This window comes from Tinamus guttatus, unplaced genomic scaffold, assembly GCF_059628265.1.
Source record: "Tinamus guttatus ecotype Peru unplaced genomic scaffold, ASM5962826v1 Tinamus_guttatus_pri_ptg000473l, whole genome shotgun sequence".
Classification (NCBI taxonomy): domain Eukaryota; kingdom Metazoa; phylum Chordata; class Aves; order Tinamiformes; family Tinamidae; genus Tinamus; species Tinamus guttatus.
Window position 1 is genome coordinate 2265311 of NW_028289007.1, and position 23133 is coordinate 2288443.

General features: G+C 38.7%; 1 protein-coding gene across 3 annotated transcripts in view; it reads right to left on the reverse strand.

Annotated features, from left to right (window-relative positions):
* MAP3K4 (mitogen-activated protein kinase kinase kinase 4) overlaps positions 1 to 23133 on the reverse strand; it is a 64765-nt gene that overhangs the window by 37419 nt on the left and 4213 nt on the right. For all 3 annotated transcript variants that reach the window (XM_088532988.1, XM_088532987.1, XM_088532989.1), the window contains exons 2-3: positions 13617 to 13807; positions 3970 to 5351 (exon numbers count right to left, since the gene is read on the reverse strand). In XM_088532988.1, coding sequence (XP_088389114.1) covers positions 3970 to 5351; positions 13617 to 13807 — 1573 coding nt within the window. The remainder of the gene's footprint in view (positions 1 to 3969; positions 5352 to 13616; positions 13808 to 23133) is intronic.

Sequence of the window (23133 nt, forward strand, 5' to 3'; positions counted from 1 at the left end):
CAGCCTTGAAAGACAGGGCTTTTTAGTTAACTGACCAATCAGCCACAACAGATTTTTTTTTTTTTTTTTTTTTTTTTTTTTTAAGGCTAACATGGTAAATTTTTTAAAGGATCTCCAGGCTTGAGGAGAGCAATCGTGGACCCTTCAGAGTGAACAACATCCCTTACTTTGTGTTTTCCTTAAGATGATTAAAGCATCCATTAAAGCAGAAGAGGCTTTGATGTATAGGAAGAAACTGCTATATGAGATTATCATGAATATACAAGTTAGGTCTAATATACTAGAACATATATTCTGGTCATTTTAAGATAAAATACCTGAGAATTTCGCCAAATGCATTTTAAAAAAATAATCAAACAAAAAAGAATACACACACAAGCAACAGGCCTTCCACCAATGACTATGTCTAGAAAAGCAAGTTTGCACTGGGCTATGCCAACTCATTTCAAGCATGTACTGCACCAGCAACTTTTTGTTTTTCAACTACTCTAAAAATTCACATTGCAAAGTGATGCAATGTTCAAGAGTTAATAGCTAAATTCACCAAAACAACTGAAAAAAATTAGTTTACAAACTCTGGTAGATGCAAGAAACTGAGCCTGGAATTATGAAGGAAAACAAAGTCAAAAGTGATCTATTTGATTTCTCTTCCAATTAATAAACTTATATTTCATTCAAAGATACCTTCAAATTATAGAAAATAACTATATACTGTAGCTATCTAAACTACATATTAAGTTATAATGTCCTAATCAATGATATACATGCAGGTACTGAGGGTTTTAATCTATTTTGATATCAATTTACAGAAAATTTGGACTTTAATATATGCGGAGTTTAATGAAAAAGAAAACAATTCATTGCACATTACCTAGGAAAAAAACATGCCTGTAAGGTTTGGGCTCTTTCATCCAAGATTGAATTTGCTTTAGCCCAATTCTTAATTCATGCTTGCTATCTGTAACAACTGAATATCCATCACTGACATATTAATAGACATAATTAGCATTTACTATCTTTTTTTTTCAGTGCCAAATCTAACTAGCATCGCTTCAAAGGAGAGGAAAACAGAGTAACAGAAATTAGATCAAATGATAAAATGCTGCCCAAAAAGCTACAGTACTTTCACGTACAGTAACCATACTTAACCTCAGTATCTAACAGGAAATAAAAGAAGAGATTATTCCTTTACACCTACATACACATTTTTGACATTTTGTGCCTACGGCATCATACATGCTCTGAATTCTCTAAAGACCCGAATTACATTTCCTGACAAAGCCAGTGTTCTAAGTACTTTTATTTGCTAATATTGTGATGCTCAACACTGCTGCAGAGGATGGAATGGCACATTCATTGTATCTAATGTTGGCACAAAATTTCTTATGAGCTGCAGATTCTTAACTGGTTTATAAAGGCACAAGCTCAGTATGCAAAGACAGCAAATATGCACAAATATGGATCTGCACTACGGCTGGTATAGTTTAATTTTAATCACCAGTTGATCTAGAGTACAGTATCTCTTAAGAGATACTAATCGGCCTTCCTTCTAGCCCACCTCCTTACAAAAACAATCTCCTGCTCTCTGATGAATAGTCTATAGGTTTTTGAATGAGAGATATTAATTAGTAATAAATTATGAAAATACTACACTCTAAAAAACCTACACGAGACTTTGACACACAAAGGCTTAATTTTAGTTCCTTGACCCTTTTTATTATGCAGCTTGACTAAACTTAATTCTCAGTAGACCCTATTTTAAACCAGCTAAGGGCCTACAAAACATCTCTATATCAACACTAAGAAAACAAACCCCAGCAATTAATTATCAAAAGCGTAGTTAGTTAAATGAACCAAAAATAGGGTGCAAGTGCTTTAGATATTGGTCTAGTAAATTAGATATGTATCTAGTTTCGTAATTTAAAATAAACATTAGCTATTTTCTTAAGACTTAAGCCACAGAACTTCTAAAGAAAGCAGACTCTTGCTTGCACACAAGCCATGTTCAAATACTAGAGCCCAATTATCATGAATAAAACTTAGATTAAAAAGTTTTCTAAAAATCTATTTGTATAAATATACAGTTAAAATGACATTAGCATTTTAAATACAGGGAGAATTCAGAAAGAGCATTTTAGATGAAAATTAACAGTTAAGGAATAACAGAAGTGAAGATATGTTCACAATTTTTAAAATATGTACACATAAAAGCACACAGTCAATATATAATAAAACATAAACTAAACACTAGTAGCTCTGACTTAATTCAAATATAAGTTTTAACTGTACAGGGAAAAAAAAAAAGCTACATGCAAAGTATTGTCTCGTGCAAATGGCAAACAATTCGAAATCGGATCTTCTATTTCAGTTTGATATCATCTGTTGCTACAGTAGGTATCACATTTAAATAACGTTTTTGATTTTGGGCAGCATTCTTTTTGTGTTAGGTCAAATGAAGAAGATTGCCACCCTTTCTTTCTGCAACATTCACCTTTAGACATGATGAGATTTTTAAAAAGAGGACACCAGAAGACAGAAAACAGTAATTCCTGAAAACTATCATTCTAAGAAGTCAAGCAGGTAGAGGAGGAGGGTGAGACGATCCTTACATCTCGCACGGGTCACGCACTGCTCACTTTCCAAAAGGTTCATTTCTGTGAATCCTCAGCAAAGCCTTGAGTTACTGGGGTTTCACAAACTATTTTTAGGAACCTTTACTGATGTCCACACATTTAGGGTATTTATCAATTTCAAAAATGTACATAAAATCATTTTAATTCCCTCAAATTATGTTTTATTTCCCCTCATTTTTAAAGGTATTTCTACCTGTGTATTAAGCTAAACTTTTACCCCAATATATGATTTTTTTTTCTTTTCTATTCTTACTGTAATGGTTTCCTTCAAATTTTGCTCATATACATGGCTATATACAAATAAACTCTTTTTTAAATGCAAAGTTTCCTGGAACAAGTTGATATCAGTGAAAGAAAAATGAAAATTCAACACTTTTTTTTTTTAAACAATAATCTCCAAAGGCATTTTAAAAAAATTGTAAATATGAATTTGTTCAGCCTAAAGATCAACCCCAAAGGAGACAAACTTTCTCTCTCCTTTTGCAAATAAGATGTCAAAACAGAAATCAGCAATGTGTCAAAAAACACAAAAGGCATCTGTGTTAGAGCTGGCATAACAGCCTAAGAAATCTCTTTATCTAGAATCCATGGTTAACCCGACACAACACCATTTTATCAGGGAGAACAAATCATCCTGATCACTATTTCTTCCTAATATAAAATTCCCTGACAATTTATGTTTAGAAAAAAGTATTTAATCTTTAAAAGGCTCGTGACCACAGATTACCACATGAAGCTTCAGCTCCTGTCCTTGGTTTATAGCTTACTTCATAATTTTTAGTAACACAGTTATTCTAAATTAAGCATGTAACATCAACTGAAGAAGGGGGAAAAAAATTAAAAACCATACAAGGTAGCTGAAAAAACCATCATTATTGTGTCATCACAGTATTTCACTTATTTAGACCAGGAAAAGGATGTTTTGCTAAAGGCTATATTGCAGAGAGATAGCCAGTCTTGAAGACATGGAAAACACACCATTTCCCTAGTAATCTGTTCTCATGATTAAATATTTGTGTCTAACTTTCCATTTCAATTTGTCTGACTTGCAGCTTCAGCTGTCAAAAGATTTAATGAATAAAGATGCTATCATAAAAATGCAATTTAATCTAGGAAAGTGAGCAGAGAGCTGGTTTGTGCTTCATGCCAATTCCAGCTGAGGTCAAACGACAGATTTACTTCGCAGCAGCAGGACAGGACAGCTCTTCCTCATAACATACAGTCTTTCTTTCACAACCCGACAAAGCAACCGGTGTTTTTACAAGATCCCAGTGCCTCTAGTTTCGAGGAGAGGCAACACTGCAAGCGGAGGCAGCCCTGCTCCACGTTTACCTACCTCCAGCGGGTGATCGCTCCTTACCAGCGCCATACGGGCCCTTTGCAAGGAACCATGCATGAGCTTGTGCAGTCTTAAAATTAGCTTCCTCAACCCCATTTGCTTCAGTGCTTTGTCTACAAATGGCCTGTAAATAGAGGTCAAAGAGTGTTTGCTGCAGCCTGCCTCGGCGCTGCATTCTGGAATAATCCAAGAGGCAGAGTCATCCCCAGATTCAAGCCTATCAAGCTTCCTTGAAAAATGGTCCTGAAAGTCAAAATTTGGCTTATTAGTAAAATTGTTCTTGATGGCTTGTCTAAGTTCCTCAACATTTTCCTCAGAGATTTGTTCTGCACCATCATTATCCCCTGTGCATGTTCCTGAGGATTCCTTTACTTCGGTTTCCCTATCAACTTCCTTATCCCCTGGATCGTTGTCCTTGGACGGTCCAGGAGAAGGAATTTCAAACACTGGCCAGCCAATGTCAGAAAGATTTTTGATGCCCAAAACAGTTCCCATAATCCTTAGTTTTTGATTTAAGTCTTTTGTAATGTTTAGCCACAGACAGAGTGCCTGCACTCTGTCCTGGAAGTCCTTTGCAGCATACTTTTCATAGTCCTTCTGAAGAGCCTGCAGAGAGGGATAAAGTGCTTCTATGTACTCCAGCAGCTCCATTATCCGCTTTACTTGCTCAAACGAGACCCGCTGGCGATGGAGGTGTTCGTGGTAATTTGAATAACCCAAAGCACTCGTTCCACGGGTTGCTTTGCAAACTCCTTCTCCTGCAGTACCGTTGAGACTGGCTCCATTTTTGACACAAGAGAAGCTTCCATAGTTCACTTTGAAGGTGAGGATTTCATTGATAATGTCAGGGATAGCTTGGCGAGCCGCGTAGAGATAGAGGTCTTGGTCATTAATGCTCCGGCCAGCGTGCCAAGCTTGCAGCTCCAGCCAGATCAGTTCATTGGATCGGTTCAGCCAGACAGAAGAGGTGTTTTCCTGCCCTCTTTGCTCCCTGTCTTTTTTCTTTGACACTGAGGTAAGTTTTAACAAAAGCCGCAGGGTTTCAAAGAATTTTAAGCGGTCTGCCGGGCAGTCAGTCCTAGAAGTCTGGCGTGCAGTCCTGGCTATTGGCATGGGCACCGAGACGGGCAGCTTAGCGTTGCTGCAGCCAAGGCTGAGGTAAGGCTTATTGAGATCAACATCTGCAATAGGCTTTTTTGGCAAAGACCCCCCGACTGAGTCTAACATAAAGGAGCACTGCACGTTTTTCTTGTGATCTCGTTCTGTCGTCCTTAGGGTGGCTCGGTTCTTTTTCCCTTGCTTGTAGCTGTGCTCTTCCACATTCTCAATGGTCTTCCCATTGTCTTTATGCGCAGACTGAGTTGGCAAACCCATTTTTTCTGCAAGAGAGAAAAAAAGGGGAGCTTAGCAACAAGAGAAAACAACAACAGCAAGCCTCAGATTCAGTCAGCTCCAGATCTCATTTCTCAGACTGTGAATATAATGTTTCTTCATGCCAATAACACAAAATTTGCAAGTGTAAAACAGTCTCATAAATTACCAGGCATCTAGCTGAATCAGTAGAGCAAAGTACAGTATTCTCTCCTCCTGCTTTACCCTCTTCAGTAGACGTGACCTCGGAGACCTTTCTCTATTTTGAATATATCACCTGCACCAAAGTCTGGATGATTAAAAGGTAAAGAATGGTTTCCCAGGTCACTTCCTATATGTTCATCAACAGCCTCACAACTAAAAACTCAAATTGCAGAATATTATTAAGGTTTCCAAGTCAGACAGCTAGAATTAAAGAAATCCCGTGCTTTAAGTGCATGTGCAATTTCCTAAGAACTGCAGCATATATGGGTTCCGAAACTATTTAGCTCAGCAAATCCAACCTTAGCACCAGTCAGGGCTTGACCTTAGGTCTGGGAAACATCCTGGTCTCCATCAAATACATGGCCTTAACACAGCAGGCTGCTTCTCCCTTCTCCCCACAAGCAGCCGGGGCCTTCTCGCTAAACCACATAGCCTTTTGCTGCCTAATAGCACAGGCCACCTACTCCTCTTCCTTTAATGCTAACACAACCCCTGCAACGCAGACATAGCCTGTTGGGTCAGGAAGCTACAGCTGGCTGCTGCTCAGACTGCGCTTCCCGCTCTCAAAAGGAAGTGGCAAGAGGCCGGAGAGAAGCATCTGCAGGCAACCAGCAGCAGGGACACAACATCCTCCACGGTCACATTCTTCCTTCCCCCCATAGTACCCGAGTAACACAAGAAACGGGGAAAAAAACAAACGCACAGAATGATTGCTGAAAACTCTGCCTTCTTTTCACCACTTGCTAGCGAGTTTAAGCACCATCTGCTGCACATAGCTCACTTAGCACTCTTCTAAAGGAAGAGATAACAACTTCGATAGGGTCTTCACTACTGTCTTCCTCACTATAATATCCATTAATACAAGAAATAAGCTTGTTTGCAAAATGAGACTGTTCAGTGTAAAACTGTTGTGATTCTACATACTGAAAATCATGATAGAGAAAGACCTGTAAAGTCATCACATCCATGGATACCAAAATGGTAAGAGCTACTGCTTGGCATTTCAGAACATGTAGCTCTGTGTTCAAAAGCCCCTCGACTTCAAAAGCACCTTGGATGCACAACCCTTCTGCACACCAAAGCCCCCAGTCTCTAGTCTGGCTCTAGGAAAACATGAAATATTGTAAATTATTAATGATGACACATGAAATTTCACTTGCATTACTGGCTTAGAGTCATGAAAATTCTGATGACAGAATCCTGTCATCAGACCATACTCTTCACTATCTTATTAAGTATCAAATCACCCTTCAATCTTGTTTTATTCATCGCATATCTTCCAATGCCCGCAGTACTCTAAGTGATATAGAAATCAGTTTCTTTCATTACAAGATTCAACTCAATCTCTAAGCAGATAAGAGAGCAGTTCTCTAGAAAAGAACGGGAGCATGTGGTGCAAGTAAGTCAAAAGCTAAAACGTTTGCACGCAGAAGAGTTGTAGCAAGGTTGCAGAGTGGAGAGCTAACTGGATAGGGCACTTTCCTACCAGATCTGTTCTGTATGATTTGCGTAATGAACAGGGAAAAACAAACAAATCCTACATTTTAGAATGTTTGCATATGATTTCTAGACTGTTACAGATATCTTAAGAAAATTGTGCCAGTACAGGAAATGTTACGAATGAATTGTAGAGTCATTTACTTTCACGGGCTCACTGAAGAATGCTAAGATAGAAATATTCAACCGCCTTAAGGGCAACTGAAAAGAGAAAATGCCACCAGAATCTGTGTGTCAGACCTTAGCAACTTTTGACAACAGAAGCATGAGGTGTGAATCATTTGAGCTGCATCTGGACTTAATCATCAGAAGAAAAAAGGAGCAAATGTATGAAGAAATTAAGTCAATACAGCTTCATCAATCCTAGGAATGAATAATACCAGTGAAAACAAAGGTTCAGATCATCAGTCCCCCACACTCCTTTTACTGAAAGAAAAGCACCCCATGCAGCTGGCAACGCAGGTCCCCAGCTTTGCAGCTGGACTATAGGAAAGAACAGGTGGGAAAACAGCAAAAAAACAAAACAAACAAACAAACAGGCCTCCAGCCATGTGCAATGTGGAATTCTGTTCTAGGCTCTATTTAATCTCTCTAATCTTGATTTTAGCCTTGAGTTTTAGGACACCAGAAAGCAAGTCCTGCTGAAATGAGGATTTCAGTTTCACCCTGGCTGGCATCAGAGACTAGGCCAGTTAAGGCAAGCAAGCCTGCACATATGGAGTCTCTCCCACGAAACCTGCATTTCCCCCTCTTTCTCCTAAACTTATCAGGAACCTCAGAAAACCCTCCCAGCTTCCCAGCTGGCCTTGGGCTGCCCAAGGCTGGGGTTCAAGGAGCTCTCTCCAGGCTGCAGCACAACCCTCCGACTATTAGGTTGGGCTGTTACAGCCATGGCAACCTCACCCCTACAGCATCATGCTGTCAAAAACAAAACCCGCAAGAATCCAGCAAGGATTTCCAACAAACTCAAATCTTGAAAACCATCCTACATCATTCCTAACCTGATCGGCTGCTGCTGCTTAGCTTCCCTTCAGCTTCTATTCTCCACGCAGCTTCCCCATCCCCTCCAACTCCCACCCCGTCTACCCGCCACACGTGTCCCCCCGGCCGCGAGCAGCGGCCGATCCTGCTCCCAGGGGCTTCCTCTCAGTGCCCCCTCACTGTCGGCAGCTCCAGCTCGCGCTGCCTCTGCACGTTCCCCGGCAGCTTCTTTCTCCGAGCAGCTCGAAGAGCACTATAGCACTGCTCAGCCTTCTGGGTCGGGGCCAGAAACGCAAAGCCCAGGATGTTGCAGAGAATGGAAGGTTTCCAAAACACCTAGAAAGCCTTTGCTCACAAACTGAAGTTTGCTCAAGCCTGGCAAACTCATAGGGTGAATGTGTGCAAATTTAAGTTTTTTTCAGTATCACAAATCCATACGAGTTTCTGTGATATAACATTTGAGATACGAGTATGTATTACAACTATCCTACTGTATAGCATTTCAATAGACTTTTTTCTTTAGAAAAACTAGTTCACTAATACTAAACTGGATAAGAAACACTGGTATACATTAATCCATACATTAATCTTAAAATCTTAATCTTAGTTACAAACCCCATTTTCGGCTGCTAATGAGCAATAAACAAATAGTGTGTGATCTAACACATCGCCTCCTACTTCCCACATCCAGAAATATATATATATAATATAATTTCTTCCACAGTTGTGTAGGACTGGGACAGGCTATAACGTATACTTTGGCATTTAACTCTGAGAAGGAGGAAGATATTTTCTGAAGAGTGTATTTTTTGAAAGAAGAATCACCAAGTCCCAGAAGAAGGAAGAGGAGAGACTTTTCATTGAAAGTCTAAAGAAAGAAAATAACCTAAGGAAGGCATGAGGAACAGGCCTGTAACTTGCACTTTGAGAACACTGCACACTGCTATATAATGCCTGGTACAGAAGAAGCAAGGATTTGCAGAAGGGAAAAGAATCTCATGGTTAAGGTAAATGATGGCCATTTTAGGAAATGTGGTTCAATTTCTGATTCTGGTTCGAGTACATAAACTGTGTCAAGTATGTTCCTTAACCAAGCTTTTCAAGAAAGTACCCACTAAAAGACCACTGCTCAACTTCGCATCTGACTTACGAAAACACTGAGTACTTGCAGCTCAAGTAACTTGGAACTGTGCTGCTATACAGAAGCTTCTATTAACTTACCAAATAGTCTGGGGGGGAAATAAAAGAGAGGCCATCTCAAATTTTCCACCCCAAAGCAGTAGCGAACCTACTGCAAGGCTGATTCACTTCTACCTGCAAAGGGTTCACAAACAGCGTAACAGTCTATTAACTTATCAGTACTACATCTAGCTATCATCCACACCATTCAATCTGTTTCTTGGACTTTTGCAAATCTATAATACACCTACATAGGCAACTATGACGTGACAAGTTAGTTCTTAAGCATTTTGCTTACTTTAGAAGCCTGTCGCTTGAAATACACATTTTTAAAATTAAAAGGTTTGAAGTTCTCCATTTGTCTTACAATGCAGAAAACACTGATAATATTAAGATGTTAGGTATGTATGTCACTATCCAGAATCAAAGTAACAGTTCAACTCAACAATTTTAACAGAGTAACTGCTTTTTGTAATAATAAACTTGATTAATACCTCTTCACTACTTTTATCCCAGCAATTCTCACATCTTTCTCTGAAAAGCTACCAAGTATAAGACAACAGACAAAAATCTGACCGAAACACAGTTTTGTTCCTGGATAGAGAGACCTACCAGTGATTCTATGAAGTCTGCTATAGAATTCACTATCATCATCTGTTTTATACTAATCTGCTCAAACAGGAGTGTGTCACATAGCAGTATCTAACCCTCTCTGTTTACTATCTAGTCAGAGTTTGCTGGCACTGTAAGAGGCAGGACACAAGCTTCAAGTCACTGTTGAGCATATTAGCTTGAATTTCATGCCAGCTGGAATTGCTAGGAGAGGGCAACAGCCCAAGGGGGGCTAAGATAGATGAGCACCAAGAGTATAAGCTTTGAACAAAAGAAAGAAAATGAAGGTTGGCAGACACAAAAGCCAAACAAACAAACAAGCCACATCTGAGGTTGATTAGAAACACATTGCCTTTTAACAGCATTTTGATGACACTATATAAATAATCAGAACCCTATGCAAATTCAAAGGTCATTTTCTGAACTTAATTCACTGAACTGCAGTTACCAGGAGGTCCTTTAAACCATTTTGAACATTTATAATTTTAATATGTTATTCTCTTTCAATATTTCCTTCAGATCCTTCAACAGAAGACTGAGAGATAAGTTTAAAAAGCTGAGTATGCGCCCATTTCACTGCTCATAGTCCATGTTTCACATACTACCAGCCGAAATACTACCTCTGCTATTCAGAGATACGTAACTGCACCACTCCCCAAAAATGATAATCAATTAATCTCAATTTAAAATACTCCCTTTGGTTATAATTCTCCTAATCTCCTCCACAATTCTTGTTTCTTTTGACAGCAGCCTCTTCTCCAGAGCTCTGCTCCACCATGGTTTTCAGATCATTCCCTACTGCACTTTGCACCCTCAGCAGGTCCTTCTTGCATATCTCAATTTCACACATCATCCACTTCATTCAAAGCTGAACGAGGAACATTTTCCCGATTCCTCATCCTTGACTCCAAATGAATTTCTATGACTGATATTAAATAGGTAATTTGCTTTCTTACTATATTTTGAGGATGGTGGTTGAAGTCAGATGCTTTAAAACCGAAGAAACTACATTTCCCTCCCTGAAGAGGCCTCTGTTATTTTATAGACTGATAAAATACCTGGTAACTGAAGCAACCCTACTTATGTAATCAACAAAAACTTCTGCTTTATTTCTTTCAGGAAAACAAAAAAAGAGACTTCTCTGGAATAATTGTCACTACTGAGGCACAAAATCTCCTCATTCTGTTTTTCTTTGCAGCCTCTCCTCTTTCCTGTTCCCAGCCTCTTTTACATGAGGAAGGAGGAAGGCTGAGTTCTGTTAAAAGCTCCTCTATGTTCAAACTAGCCCATTCTTTGGACACAGCAGGAAGATGCAGTATGTTCTCTTCAACTTTTTAAGAAATTATTAGCATTCATCAAACAAGCTGATAACAACTGCACCGGCTATAATTTCTTTCTTTGTATAAGTGCACAGAATTCTGAAATGCACCAAAGACAGATGTTCTTGGACTTCTTTTTCATTAAGAATGCTTTCTTAATGTTTGCGCTTACAAACCTTGGTGTTTCATAAAACATATATTGAATCAGTTTTATTGTTTTTACTGTATAGTGGTTCAACTTCTCTTTTTTTTTTCCTAAGTGTGTAAGTGGAGGAAAGAAAAGCATCTAAAAATATAAACAGAGCTATAAAGCCACAAAAATGATGGGTTAGTCCATGTTTCTACTTAAGCATAAGATCAGTATAAGGGTTTCATGAGGCTAGGAGTACAAAGGACTTTTTTGACCTATAGTAATGGGAAGGTGGTGGTGGGAGATAGAGTATATGTTTTAAAATGTTTTTTAATATAAATCTATAACTTCAAGCTCCAATTACAATTCACTGGATTTTTATACTTGAAGATAATATTTTATTTGCTCAGATGTGGTTCTTCAAGGTTGAGTTAGGTTGATAATGTTGCAGAACATGTGTTTATGCACGTGCTGGCTCTCTGCAAGTGCCAAAAATAGATTTACACAATCCTGTAGAATCACAAGTTGTAGAGCAGGTCAAAATCAGAAGACTGAAAACAGAAAATTAGAATTCCTTTAGTGCCTGCAAGTTAGTGGTGAATAAGTCCCACTAACCAGCCAAATGGCCAGAACAGCTTCCTAGGATTTCATGTTTACCTGACTAAGGCAACTTCTCCGTTTCCAACCTTCCTCCTTCTCAAAGACAGCACCAGATTAATTCCGATTCTATTTCAAGTACCACTATCCATTAGGGATCTGCATACACATAAGGTGAATTAACAAGCCCATGTTTTTTTTCTTTTCCTGCTTGTTTGCTTGATACAGAGTAAAACCAAGTTAAACAAGATGAATTATGTTCTTTCCAGAAAAGATACTTAACACTACACCACACTAGCCAACTTCTGCCGGACTAGAAAATATGCTTTTTTTTCCCCAGAACTAAACTATACTGGTAAGAGATAGTAATTCCTGTTCCAAAATCAAATCTATACAGCTAAAGAGCCAAAAATAAAAATGCATCCATACATTTAAGATATACTCACATAACTAAACCCGGATTTTATTGTCCCAGAAGCATTACCACTTGCCTCATAAGAGGAAAGCCCTTGCTCCAAAAACTTAAAATCTATAAGTTATGTAAAAGACAACTTCTTCTTTCTCATAAAGGTATCAATCTTTCACATATGCTCAGCAGTGGAGACTAAAGAAATGATTTTTTTTTTTTTAACATCACTCTGTTTCCTCATTTTAGAAACCTCTTTTTTTTCCAACCACAGAGTTGAAAAGAAAGTCACTGAAACAAGAAAAGTTTTCAAACAACTACCATATCCAGAAACAAACAAGGCTAATGTTCCACTAGAAGAGCTTAACTTTGCCAAAAGGCACAATTAAGAGACAGTAAAAAGGGAGCTTAATGATTCTGACTACATAGCAAACTGGCAAGTATCATGACATTTCTTTTAAATTTAGTCTAAGTAGAAGGTATTTTGGGGAACGCAGTTGAAACAGTAACTTTATTCAGAAGTTGCCTGAAATGGAATCAAGAGAAGATATTTGTACAAGCCTTTCATTGATCATGACCATGCACTAGACAACTCTGCTCACTGGAGAACACACTGTATTCCTGAAATTTACGCTAAACCATTTACCTTCTCCTCTGCACTCTATCTTGAAAAAGTATTCCTTTAATTAAATGCACCCTATGACAATCATACCATATGAAACACTATTCCAAAACATCAACTGGTAACAGTCATGCTGCTGTAATGACTTTGGCAACCAACCTTGTCTGACATATTTTTTACACAAAGTACATTTTGTATGAAAATACCGAACAGTTTGTTAAAAAATGGCTTTTGTAAATTTTGTACCATCAAACTCAGCAAAACAAGTAAAACTGGGGGAAATGGGAAGGCTGTCTTAAAAAAAGTAGCTACTGTAGTTTTGGGTTTTTTTAATACTCTTCTGTCAACAAGCACTTAACATTCTGCATCTCAGCAAAGGTAAAGGGAGAGTTAAGTTAAAGTTGGAAGGCATCTACATGACCTTACATTACATGACCTTTAGTAGTCATGTAACCCTAACCTCCTGCTCAAAGCAGGGCTCAGTTCAAAGCCAGTCTAGCCTGCTCATGGCCTTATCCAGCTGTGCTCCAGAAATCCCAGTTTGGAGACTCCCCGACCTCCCTGGTAATCTGCCACTGCTTCATCAGTCTCACAGACCTGGTTGGAACTTCCCTTGTGGCACCATGACCTCTAGAGCCTAGCTCCATCTCTGTGCATCTCCTCTGGCTAAAGCAGAGCTACTACTATGATGCTATGGTCTTTTAAGCCACAAAAAAGCATATCTACCTTTCAGAGTGGAACGGCTAGCAGGTCTCCCAACGTTACTTTTCTGGTGCTTTGTTGACATGCGTTTCATCTGCCGGGGCGTACTGGGAGGAGAAGTTCCATACAAAGTATCAGCACTTGCTTCATCTGATAATTCCTCAGGTTCAGATTCAGAGGCCTTGCAAGTGGCATCTTCTGATTTGCACTCTGCCCTGAAGAAAACAAAATTAAACCAGGCCGTTAAAAACAGATTTTTTTTTTTTTAATATTTGCAATAGCTGTTTAGAAAGCTAATCAATACACTCCAGTCACAGCAGCTTTCTCTGCTTTCCTGACACACCCACATATATTATCCCAAGCTTTTAATCACACACATCCAGGCGGCTTTCCAACAAAGTAAAGTGTAAGCAACATAAAACAAAGAGGAGGTAGAGCCAGAGTGTCATTAGGGAAGCAGCACAAGCAACAGCTTACACTTAACATACTTGTTCGTGGAAAAAAAAAGTGCTAAATTTTAAACAAAAGGTAACTGAAACCAACCAAGGCTCAAAAAATACAAATAAAATACAAGAAAGTTCATTTAATCAGTGGCAGAGACAACAGTGTAAGTCTTCCTTTCAATGCCCCAACTGCACATGCTATGCAGGCAACATCTAACTTCCCTGGAAAGGCACTCCACCCTTCCCAAAATTTCTAACAAGCACAGCAGAACTCAATGTATTTTTCCACTGATTTTAATATTAAGTACATTTAGTCTCAGAACTTTTTTCTTGCAGCACAAAAATAACAGGGTCTCACAGCACCTTTCTAAATAGCCCCAGTTACTTCAGCCATTAGGAAAAATGCAGATCAATACTTAAAAAGAATTTAGAGGTTGTGTATACACAAAACAAAAGATAATGCACATATGTTCTTCAAAGCACAAGTCCTCTTTTTAATAGCCTGATGCTGAAGAACTAGTACAGGTGGCTGACTTACCCCCTGGGAGCTGTATCCTTGATTTCAGCAGACAGCACATCTTATTGCAGGGTGAGTGCCTGAATGGAGTCCAGAACAGCAGCTTCCCAAACCCAAATGAGACCTTTTATAGCTATTACAGCTACTAGTATTGGCAGAAACTGCAGCAGCAGCATTACATGTAGCACTTTCTAAATGCCTTCTTATCTTTGTACTCTTTCAGATTTCCAAATTATTTTGATTCCAATTCCATAACAGTCTACAGTAACATCCTCCCTTAATCACGTAGTTAAAGTTAGCAATGGTACAAATCCATGGCAGAATGAGACAACCCAAGTCCACACTTGCTAAGATTATGAGCTCCCCTTCATCTCAACTACAAATTCCTGGCCTTTTTTTGAGTCACTTCTGGCACTTACACAATTGCCAAAGCAAATGCCGGGAGCTGGTCCATCTGTAAACTAATGCAGCAGAAAAATGCCATCAGTTTTCGTATGGAAACTCTGAGAAAGCTCAAAGCTCGGTTTCCAGGGCCAGCTCAGGGAAACAGACAAGGTAAGCGGAACAGGGTCCTAAACTTGCATCAGCTCCCATTGCTGAGGAACTAATATCCCCTTGAAAACGAAAGCCAACCAAGAGTTTTTCTTGTTTTACATCATTTTTGTTGTACATCTACTATGGTTCTGTATCACTGTGCACCTAGGTTTTCTTTGTCTGGACTTTAAAACAAGGGGTTTTGTGATGCAGCTTTTCAATTTAAACATAGTATTTCAAAATAGTATTCAGATTTATGCAACTAGTTTTAACTTTAAAAACATATATCTAAAATTGTCTTTAAATCTACTAGCATTGTACCCAGTCATTGATCTTGCCATTATTATAAGAAATCTGCTGCATCTGGACTACATAATATTTAAAATTTATAAACAAATGGTTGACCTAAAAGGCAACTCTACAGAAAACTACACATCTTGCTTTATACAACTACTAGCAAATGGCAAAATTAAAAAGTCATTTGGGCACCACATATAAAGTTGACCTGCAGTAACTCAACAAAAGTTACACTTCTCACTGGACAACTCTAAAAATCAGACTACATGGCAGTATATTAATCGTAATTTTCAGCAGACTCACTACAGCCATACTTCCATGACAAAAGGGATTGGATGACCATTAAGCAAGGACAACTGAATATATTACTTTTTAAGAATTACTTCTTAGTTCCTAATATTTACGTGGGTGATACCAAACAAATAAATTTGAATAATAAAACTATTATCAAAGCCAGGGCATTTTATTATGTTGCCTTTCACCTGCCAGTGTGATAAAAGACACAAGTTGACACCCACTCTATACTTCCATGGCAAGGAGGAAACCAAACCACAGAGCCAGCTAGTAACCCCAAAACCAGGTTTTCCTCAGCTCTGCTTTCCTTAAGCTATGAACAAACAAGAGTTATCAAGAACAGTATGAAAAATGGTGCTACAAAAAAAAATTACAATATATCATTTACCTAGACTTATAACATGATAAAAAACAACTCTTTAGCTTAACTCTTGGAGTACTTGGTGCCATTTGGCATGTAATAAACAATGTATTTACTTTGGGTTTTCATAAGGACTTCCAATCAGATATAGTGGAAACATATAAGAGAATACTTTTAAAAGGCCATTTTACATATGTACGTAGAGACAAAAGCCTTAGTTTTACTATGTATAAATTCCTATATTTATTATATCTATGTTATCTATATATAACTGTATTATACATAGTTATTTGTATCTATAAATTTCTACATTTATATATTAATTTCTCTTGTCACATTACAGCTTTGAGATGAAAGCATTAACTATTGCAGATAAACTTTAGCGGTTGCCTAAGAAAAACAACTCAGGGGGACCTCAGCACCACCTGCAATCCAAGGTGAATTTGCACCAAAACAAACACCAGGCAGTATTACCTCTATTTTTAGCCTAGCTTCCTAGCCTTGTGAAATCATTGTGAATTGTATGTCTTGAAATAATCTGATTTAATTAGGCACTATCAGCCAATTGTAACAAAGCAATAATTTTTGGATGTGATTTGTTCCTATAAATTTAGGTAAATGACTAGGTGGAAAAGGATCTTGCAAATGCGGAATGGTAAAATGGAAGGCAAGCTTCCATCCGCTTGGACAGCAGGAAAAAAAAAAATATTTCAAAGAACTCCTGCAAACTGCCCTAGCGCAGGGAATCTCGAGGCGGAGCACTCCCCATGGATTTTGCCAAAGAGGACGCAACCACAAGAGCCTCAGCCACATGAAAGGGGCAGTCACTAGTTCCGATGCTTGTGGAGCTGCTTTTCCAGTGACCTCACTGGCCAGGCAAGGCGGAGGCTGCAGTAGCAAAGCTCCTGTGGGCCTGGAGAACAGATCCTGAGGCTCTCGTGTTGGGCCTCAGTCCCAAGACAGCTGTAAAATAACGCAAGTTACCTTGTTACCACAGACCAGTGCAAACACTGCTTCTCTTCTGTTTTTAAGTCAGTCACCTCATCAAGCACACTGACTGAACTGGCTGGTGCCTTCAAAGCCCATGAGCTGGTCCTTTTGCAGCTGCTTTTTGCTGGGAACGTCTGAGGAGAGGGCACGGGCTACTGACACCACCCTCCACTCTCACACCTTAGGCACACACACGGCTACACCGCGGGATCCGGTCTGACACACTTCAAATGCAGATTTTTTTTCCTCTGGGTAACTTAATAAGCTGTTCGTTCCTTGTTATCATAGAGCACACAGCACTAGGCCACGGCTTACACAAGGGCAGCGCCCGCGCTCGGCAGCTGCGGGGTGCGCTAAGCAGGCCCGGCCGCCCTCCGGGCCGCGCGGGGAGCCCAAAGCCTGCGCGGGCCTCGCCGCAGGTTTGTGCGCACAGAGTGAGGAGCACACTCAAAAAAGTTCAAGGGATGAAAATGCCAAGGAACATTTTGTCAAATACCCCACAGACAGTCTAAAGCTTGATGCTTACAAGAAAGACAGGAAGAGCATAGATTTCACATCAGGTTATTTGCAGGCTTATCTGAGCCTCGGTTTTAATAAGCAACCCTCTGCAGTCTTTCCCTGGGAATACTGAAGAGACAACTGTAGTCAGGATGCATAAATCAGGAATATTGGGAAGGTTGCAGGAGCAGTTTGAGGGGGAAAGACAAAACAACAAAACAAAACCATTAGCTTTGAAAAGTTATGAAAACAAACCAAAAAACCACAAGTATCTTTCCAAAGAGTAACTACTGCATATTACAATATGGTACATTTCAGCCACAATCAGAAAGACACAATTCAGATCTTTTTTCAGCTTGTGCATGTAGCTGCTGATGGCTCATTTAACTGTGACTAGGTCAAAAAGTTGGCATAAAAATCTGTGATTCCAGCACAACTGTAAAGTTGAGGTAGATGTTCCAGATTTTCAAAGGTCTGCAACAAGGGAGGGTGGGGGGAAGGAACTAAGAAACAAAATTTGAAAGAGCAGGGCAAGGAGAGAAAAAAAATGTGGGAACTGCTGATGACCACTCAGTAGTAAGGGAACCACTAGTCATATAGCACCACACGCCCACTGCTTTGCAGGTAGACACCATAATCCACCACATCCTCTACCTTTTAAAAGCAAAAGTTGAGCTCAGAGGAGATGCCACTCACTCCAGAGACTAAAAAAAAAAAAAGTCATTTATCATGAAAATTAAAATACCAAGTGAAACACCAATGAGGAGTAAAATGGAAAAATGTTAAAATGAAGTGAGCTAAAGTCACACAGAATGTGATTTTTAATCTGGACAAACTTTTCACACGTCAGCGAAACATTATGAAAACTTTCAGTTTGTCACAACTGGTAATAAGAGGCCATGCTGAAAACTAGTGAGGATAGCGTTTGCGTAATTCTCCCTTTCCACCAGCTACCCTTGGTCCCCATAAACAAGACCTGGAATACAGCGGGCACTTACGGATACTAGTTCAGGTTCCGGGCAGGCTCTGCTTATCACACCATGCACTGTGTAAAAGCATGTTGGGAATCACAGCAGCAGAGGTCAACTGATCAGGCCGCGGAGCAGTAAATTGGAGTTCAGCAATTCAACAGAGTAGCCAAAATAACTGCCCACTGCAGCGGTTACCAGGCCGTGCACTCCCCACGCCGCCCCTGGAAGCACCTGCCTCGAGTTTCAAAGATATTACAGCACTCGCACATCGGTGGGACTGCTTCCCAACACTTCCTACGGCACCCTGCCCGTTCCATACGGAAAACTGCAAGATCTGTACGGGGTCCAGCGCTGAATGAGCAAGCACTTATCCTTGACCCTAGGCTTAAAGGCAAAGTGCCTGTTTTTCAATATGTGCTTTTCAACTAGATTTAACCTGACAACTAAATACAGAGGAACAAAGAGATTCACTAGTTTTTACTAAAGCATATTTTCATCTAGCTAAGGTTATGGAACACATGATCAGCATGCATTGCCAAACATACTTAAAAAAAAAAAAAAAAAAAAAAAAAAACAACGTAATTAGCTATCTCTAAAAAAATAGAGATAACCGATATTCCAACAAAAACAGCATTGCAAATCTTCATCCTGCTGCTGCCAGTAATATAAAAGCAAACACACATTTCTGCATTTGTAAAAACTGAAAACCTAAACAGTATCAAATTAGAGCTGCTAAATACAGCAGAGCGGCTGATTACAGAGCTCTAAGTCCTTGGGGCACTAGCAGTTCACATTTTATCTGCACTCCCTGCAAGACGATGCAAGAGGACTTAGGTCTAACCAAATAGCACAAATAAGGAACAAATAAGGTTAATTAATCAACCAGCAGCACTTTGAAAACTGAAACTGAGCGTTTAGGGAACCTAATCAGGAAAACAAGTTAAAATGTGGCAAGTTAAAATTAAATAAATTGAAGTCCTGCTAAAGTATAGGGCTCTTATTCGGTGTAACTTAGACATAAGCATCACACCCTTTAGCTCTTAGTAATCTTTGTAAATTCTTTGTTCTGAAGGAAATCTTGTATAATATTATTTTCTGAAAAATCTTCAATATTTGTGGATATTAAAAGGAAATTTTTGCAGCTGTTGAATACAAAAAAAAAACAGTCACTAAAGACTGGTAAAAAGAGAAAGCAGAACAGTAATAAAAAAACTTGACAAAAAAAATAAGCACAACTCCAAGGAACTTCAGTTAAATATATACATATATCATTTAATAATCTGAAGACTACAGAATGGTAACAATTTGCTCACAATTAGTACAAACAGAACCTTTTTTTTCTCTTTCTCTATGCAAATCTGGGGAAATCTACTTAGGTTTAAGAAAAAAATAGTCTGGTTATTAAGATATGAAAATTCTGTGACTATCATATAATACGTATACTTGCGACTATACATTTAGAGACGGCGAAAAGCTTGTTCATATTAAAGCTTACTACCAATTAGCAAAAACAAAGATCCTTGATTTTGCATTCACACTTGGGATTCTGCATATCTGAACTCAAGACTTCTGGGCAATCAATGTTAAACCTTGGTCAGCAAAAACTTGTGATAGCTGCTAACTCACTAATATGACTTCCTGCTATAAAGTTTAGCAAATACGTTGCTAAATATAACACTGCCATTGAATTCATCCTGGAACTGTGCACATGTTTGGCTTTTTAATTTTATCCTTAAGATAATTTGGATAAGCCACAGGAAAACAGTTCAAAGTATCAGCTATGTGTCATCTCTTCTGGTGTGAGCTGTATGTGCATGTGTGCATACACATGGATTAAAAACACACACACAGGGAGGAAAAACAGGGAAGGAACAGGAGGAAGAAACGTTCTCTAAAGCCTTGTTTGTTTATACTAGCATCAATCTTGCGTTTTACTCTCCAAGTGAAAGAACCACCAACTCCTTTCACTTCACAGGACCCATTTTTTTCAAGCATCTTTCTCCAATTCAATTTCTATATCCTTAAGATCGCCTCTTAGAAAATTTCTCTTAGCATTCAGAAGCGATGGAAAATTATTTGTGGGAGTCCTGTTATTTTTCCTTTCTAGAGGAGCTAGCTAACCCTATCCAGGTAAATGCATTATTTTTTCCATCGCTTCTGAACGCTAAGAGAAATTTTAAGGGGGTCACATTCAAGTTTTTACTGATTTCTCTAACCACAAAGATGGATGCTATACAGGGCATACCAGCACTGAGGCCAGTATGAATCATAAAAATAACCCTGAAACTTATCTTAAAAGAGAGATGACAAGCTGTGTTGGCTAATCAGCATCTTGAAAGCAAATTTCCCTGACTTCTACAACCACATCTACTAGTTTATGTAGTAAGTATTTAAATTTCACATACTTAAGTCTAATTTATAGCGCATGTTGTGGCATTTTTATGTATTTCTTATGTAAATCACAGCCTTGATAGTTGTTACAAACAGCAGTTAGACTTCTGCACAGAAATTAGCATTACACAATTAAGATTATGAGAGATTATTACTGAGATTGTATCACTTCATACAGTGTACACACCCATTATAACTAGTGGAAAAATAGGATTCAGTAGCAAAAGCTGAAGTTTACATTTTAAAATACTAAATATGCCCCCAAATTTGAGTATTTTTAGATTGTTACTTCCACGTTAAATGATTTTTAAAGCTATACTACTGGTGTAACTGAAAGTATGGGCCCTGGCTCTGCATGGATTTTGCCAAAAAGTCCAGGTTAAGTGGAACCTCAATCACTTTAGAATCTGATCGGGCAACCACATACACGCGATGTATGCTAACACGTTTCAGAGGGCAGAAAGCTCTGGCTGAGTGGAGGACAGAGGCAGAAGTAAAAGTGTAATGACTCGTGGACTATGTCAGCTACAGAATCAATGTTAACTTTTTACTTTCAGCAACACTAAATGGGAAACACAAAGTAGGAGGGTGCTCAAGGTAATGGCTGTATCACTACTAAGAACTGATTGAGTTAGGGTAATACCAACATTTCATTTTTAAATTAACTTCGCACTAATTACAGAAGCTAAAATGTCACTGGCAGTTAGTCAGAATGTAATACCTGCCCAGCTGCAGCAATGCAAACACCCAGGGCTGCAGCAAAGCCTCGACCTACATCCTGCCACCTGCTTGCAAACTAAGGGCTTAGGCCATGCTGAAAACTAAGCACCAAGGACAGTAAAACCCAGGGCAGCCGTGCTGTGCAAGTCAAGTACATCTGCTACAGGACCAACACTGGTTTAAAATAACATTTCACTCTAAAGGAAAAACAGAAAATAAATCTTCTGCTTCTCAATATCTGCAAGAGACCATAATTAACTCTGTGAACTGCTAATGCTTTGACACTTCCCCCACACTTCTATGTTCTCGGGTAGAAGGTCCCCGAAGTGCTTGATTACTGCTTATGACAGAAAGTCAGGGAAACGCAGCAAAATCTACTGAAGCTGCAGAGAGGTGTTGAAACATCTTTTGACTGATGATAAAAATCTGGTAAGTTTCAAGAAACCAGACAGGATCAGACAATAAACTAAGCAAAAATGCAAATTAGTGCTTATCACATCAACTTCTATCTGCAAGCAGATAGAAGAGCTATTGAGGCCTACTTAAATGAGATAGGAAAATATTTTTTTTTCTTCTGCAACTTGTATCAACTAGAAATATGTGCAAAACATAAATAAAATAGAACTCTAACATTTTGGCAGTTCTTCATGTTCTCATCTCAAAAAAATAACAGTCACAACTTCCTGTTCTTTTTCAATAGTAAAATTGGAAGCAGAAAAAGCTTATCTAATGTGTCCATCCTGGATTATTCTAATTTCTCATACAAACTTAGATTATGACATAGTAGCATTTGCAGAAAACATAAGCATTCAGATATGGGCTTTTTTTCCACATACACGCCTATGTTTTTTAATTAACGCCATACCAAATGTTATTTCAAAGAGAAAAAATATCAGATCCATTTCTATTCCACTTACATTTTTCTAACATTTCTCTGTAATATGCAAAGAACATGTTAAATTATTGATGGGTTTATCAGGTTTCCAGACCTACAATGAAGGCTTCCAGGTAAGGTGCTACAAACAAATCAGAGGCTAGAAGAATAAAAACAGGAGCTGAGAGCTTCACACAGTCCACTTATTATCAGCTCTTTTCTATTCAATGAATGACTAATGTCAAAATATTAATTGGTTTGAGGCACCATGCTTCATTTTTGATTTCGACAGATCTAGTCTTAATTTTGACTCCAATTTTATCCTAACTCATTTTTGAGGGGGAAAAAATAAACTGATTTGCCCAAGAACAGCATTTCTTTATAACAATTTCCATTTTTTAATGATTTCATTGCCAAAATAAAGAAGGTGGAGCATTTTATATCTCATTATAAATCCAAAGGATAACTGTGGTGAATAAGTTGTTGGCATTTGCACAAATCGGATCCCAAGGTCTCAAGCTATGCACCACAAAATAAGGAATATTTACATAAAAGAGCTACGAAAAATGTGATTCTGACAAATCTGGATGGATTTTCAGGAAAATTGCTGCCACAGAGGGAAGCTGCAACTTACTGCAAAGAGTGATACTG